Raw genomic sequence first — 3,532 nt, 5'->3', positions numbered from 1 at the left:
GGGTGGGGAAACTGGGGGAGCAGAGGGGAGTCAAAGGATTTTAGGTGAACATACACATATAACAGAGACAAATCAATAACAGACTTGAAGTGCAGGGTTCACAAAATATAAGATGCAGGGTTTCCCAAAATATAACAAGCAGATCCCCAAAAATTTGAGGCATAGGCACTCCAGTGGGGTGGGAACCCACTCCCCAGTGGGGGTTCCTCTTTGCAAGCAACTCAACCCTCTGGGGCCTTGGCTGGGAATGGGACCCAGGTCTCCCACATGGCAGGCAAAAGCTGTGCCACGGAGCTATCCATGTATGGTGTGGGCCATCCTAAACTGTCATATGTGGCTGTTGCACCCAGCTCTGGGGTGTACCTCAGCCCTCCCCATACACTGTTATATGCAGCTGTTATACCCCAGAGCTGGGTGCATATCTGCCATTCCCATGCACTGTTATATTTGGCTATTACACCCCAGAGCTATGCCATGCTGGGGTACTCTCTTGGACACCCCTGACCACATGGGCTTGCCCAGGGAGAATTTCCAGTTGTAATCCCAGCCCAAAAAACAGTTCCAGGAAAACCAGAAAATTAGAAAAACCACAGAGGCATGGCATGGGGTGGCCAAAGAAAGATTTCCACCTCTAATCCCAGCCCAAAATAAATTCCTTATTTGAGCTCATATGCTTAGTACAGTGGGCATGGGGGACTGTCAGTTGGCAGCCTGGCATGCACAAACCGTGCTTTGGGCTGGGCAATACTCTGGCCAGAGATGTCCAGGAGAGTCCTCAGGTGTCATAGAGGTATGATGTGTGGTGGCCCAAGAATGATTTCTAGCTATACTCCCAGCCCTAAATCCAATCCCTTATTTTGGTCCATATACCTAGCCCCGTGGCTAGGGTGCTGTTAGTTGGCAGCCTGGCACGATCCAGCTGTGTTTTGGGCCAGGCAAGACTCTGGTCAGGAATGTCCAGGAGAGTCCCTTGGTGGCACACAGGCATAGTGTCAGATGGTCCAGAAAGGATTTCAACCTGTTATCTCAGGAAGTTGGAGGTGTACCCTAGCCTGGCTGGCCACCAAACTATTGGCAAGTCTGGTCTTTCTTGCCTCCCCGCCACCTCCCCTTCCTTTTTGACAGCATCTATTTTAAAGCCCCAAAATGGGGTTCTATCCAAGTTATAGGCACTCTTGCTCCCTTACAGACTTTGGGGATTAATGGAGTTGCCAACATTGCTGGGTGACAGGGAAGCTGGCCATGCCAGCACTGCTCCCACACCCTTTGCCACCATTTGGCACCACACAGCCCATCGGGCTTTCCAATGGGGGCATGAAGCTCGGGCAATGCTGGCCTGAGCAGGCAAAGACCAAAACGCAGCACCCAGGTACCCCCTGCCTGTGTCTCTCATACCCCCAGAGGTATGCATACCATGGGTTGAGCCCTAGAGCATTTAGTTATAGCATAATAAGCCATTGCATGGTAAATCATGTCCATGTTACTTATTTAGCGGTCTGAAACTAAGAAAGAAAAGTTAAACCAGGAACATTTTTAGCAACTAAATGCTGAGTAAATGTACAAGGGCCCTAGTTATTCATAGTCCTAATTTCATCTAACAGGGTGCATCTACACATGCAATTAACATGTAGCAATGAACTCTGGTGCATTTCATGCTGGAGTTTATTGCTCCCAGGCACAGCATTTACACATGTGCCCGGGACCTCAGCACATTATCCAGGTGGATCAGCCCCAGCTGTCAGGGAGCCTGGGTGGGTCAGCCTGCCAGCCCAGGTCTGCTCCACCCTGGGTCGATATGTTGCAGAGGAGCTGGCTGGGGCACGGGAGTGCTACAGGGTGGGGCTAGCCAGCAAGCATCCCCCACCCTATAGCACCCTCACGGCCCAGCCAGCCCAGGTCACCTTCTACACATGCATTTCAGCACACGTAACTACTTCACTGTAGGATAGTACTTGTCCCAGACAGTACTATCCTACCGCAGAGTTAATTAATTTACTGTGCCTTAACAGGGATGCATGCGTAGACATTGGCGCTTTCCTGCAGAGCTAATTAGTAGGCCTGTGTGAAGTGGCTAGTATTTGCTTCAGATTCGGCTGATTCGGGGGACACTGATTTGATTTGGTGATCTGAATCACTGTGTTAGCATGTCCGCGCAGGGTACCGCCTGATCCCCTGGTTCTTGCTTGCCATGACTTCAATCTTATCAAAGAAATAGGGAGGGAAGAGATGTTGCAATGATTAGTACCCGCGGAAGGACCACGCTTGGTCTATTTCACAATCTAGGTGCTTTTTTATTCTTTCTTTTACAGGGAACCAGGTGGGAGGCAGCAGCTCATCAGAGTTGTTCCTGGGATCACCCCCGTGCTCCGAAGAGGATCCCCGGCATCTCGATTGGTACTGTAAGTGTCAATAGGCGTCTCGTCAGCTTGCGGCTATGTCTTCAATCAGTTCCCGCAGGGTCCCGTTTGAGTCCCCTGCCCTGTGTAGGGTGTATCTGGGCTCCTTTTTATCCAGGTTACTTGCCGTAACCCTGGCACTCGTAGTCCTTGCCCGCTCCCAATAATAAAGAGGAAGTAAAAGGGGGGAAAAAAGGGTTTTCTTTCTTTTCTCGTGTCTCATCTCCCCGCCGCTAATTACCTCATTAGCAGCTTGTTACAGGCGACGCCCAGTCTCTTTTGCCGTGCACAGTGCCAGTGTGCGGATCTGGGAGTTTGCCCACGGTCAGGTCCATGGACCTCTGCCCCGGCTTCCCTCTCCCCTCGAGTTCTGGGTGCTGGGCCCGGTCTTTTCAGGGGTCTGGGCTGGTGACTCGCACCCCCTTTGGCTTCCGAGTTGCCTTGCCGTGTCCCTGCGTGAAGCCATGGCTTCTCCCCGTGCAGCAGCTCCATTCTCCCCAGAGAGAGAATGCCGCTGCCATGTGCTTCTGGTAGGTAGTGGGGGTGGGCTGCTGGTCCTGGGCTCCGGAGTCCCTCGGCCTGTGTTGGCCTTGCGTTGTGGATCCCTCTGGATCCTTCTTTGTGAGAGTCCCCAGAAGCTCCTCTCTTCTCTGGTGGTGCCCAAAGGCAACTTTCCCTGGGCATCGTCCTCTTCATAGCCCCAGGCACTGAGCCCCGTTGGCTCTCCGCAGGCGTGGGTTGTCTCTGCACCCCGCCGGGCCATAATCACTACCAGCTGCAAGATCTCTCAAGTAACAGGGTTTCAGTCGGGAACCCTGTTATACACTGTCCTGAATCGATTCGGCCGAATCTGATTTGGAGATTTGGCTGCTGCCTCACCTGCCCCAGCTCCCGTCCCTTTAAAAAAAAGCGCCGCTCACTGGGTTGCTGCCAAATCTATGAATCATGCAGGCTCATCCCTTGCCTGTTCTCCCAGCACGGCAATTGCTGCCCTGCCCGCCCCAGGTCCCGGCACTTTGAAAGAAAAAAAAAAAGGCCCGACTCACTGGGTGCTGCTGGGCAGGTGGGGGAAATGATCCCTGCTGCCCCACACTGTATGGGGAACCCCCCCTCCCCCCCCACTGTCCCAGTCCCTC

The 3,532-nt window shown here is 52.9% G+C and overlaps 1 protein-coding gene across 1 annotated transcript in view; it reads left to right on the top strand.

Annotated features, from left to right (window-relative positions):
• The window catches only part of CDC20B (cell division cycle 20B), a 78,933-nt gene that overhangs the window by 34,192 nt on the left and 41,209 nt on the right, over positions 1 to 3,532 (top strand). Inside the window, exon 4 of the mRNA XM_025196143.1 lies at positions 2,310 to 2,399. Within this exon, the coding sequence (XP_025051928.1) occupies positions 2,310 to 2,399 (90 nt within the window). The remainder of the gene's footprint in view (positions 1 to 2,309; positions 2,400 to 3,532) is intronic.

This window comes from Alligator sinensis, unplaced genomic scaffold (assembly GCF_000455745.1).
Source record: "Alligator sinensis unplaced genomic scaffold, ASM45574v1 scaffold573_1, whole genome shotgun sequence".
Lineage (NCBI taxonomy): Eukaryota > Metazoa > Chordata > Crocodylia > Alligatoridae > Alligator > Alligator sinensis.
This window is presented reverse-complemented; position numbering and strand designations above follow the sequence as displayed.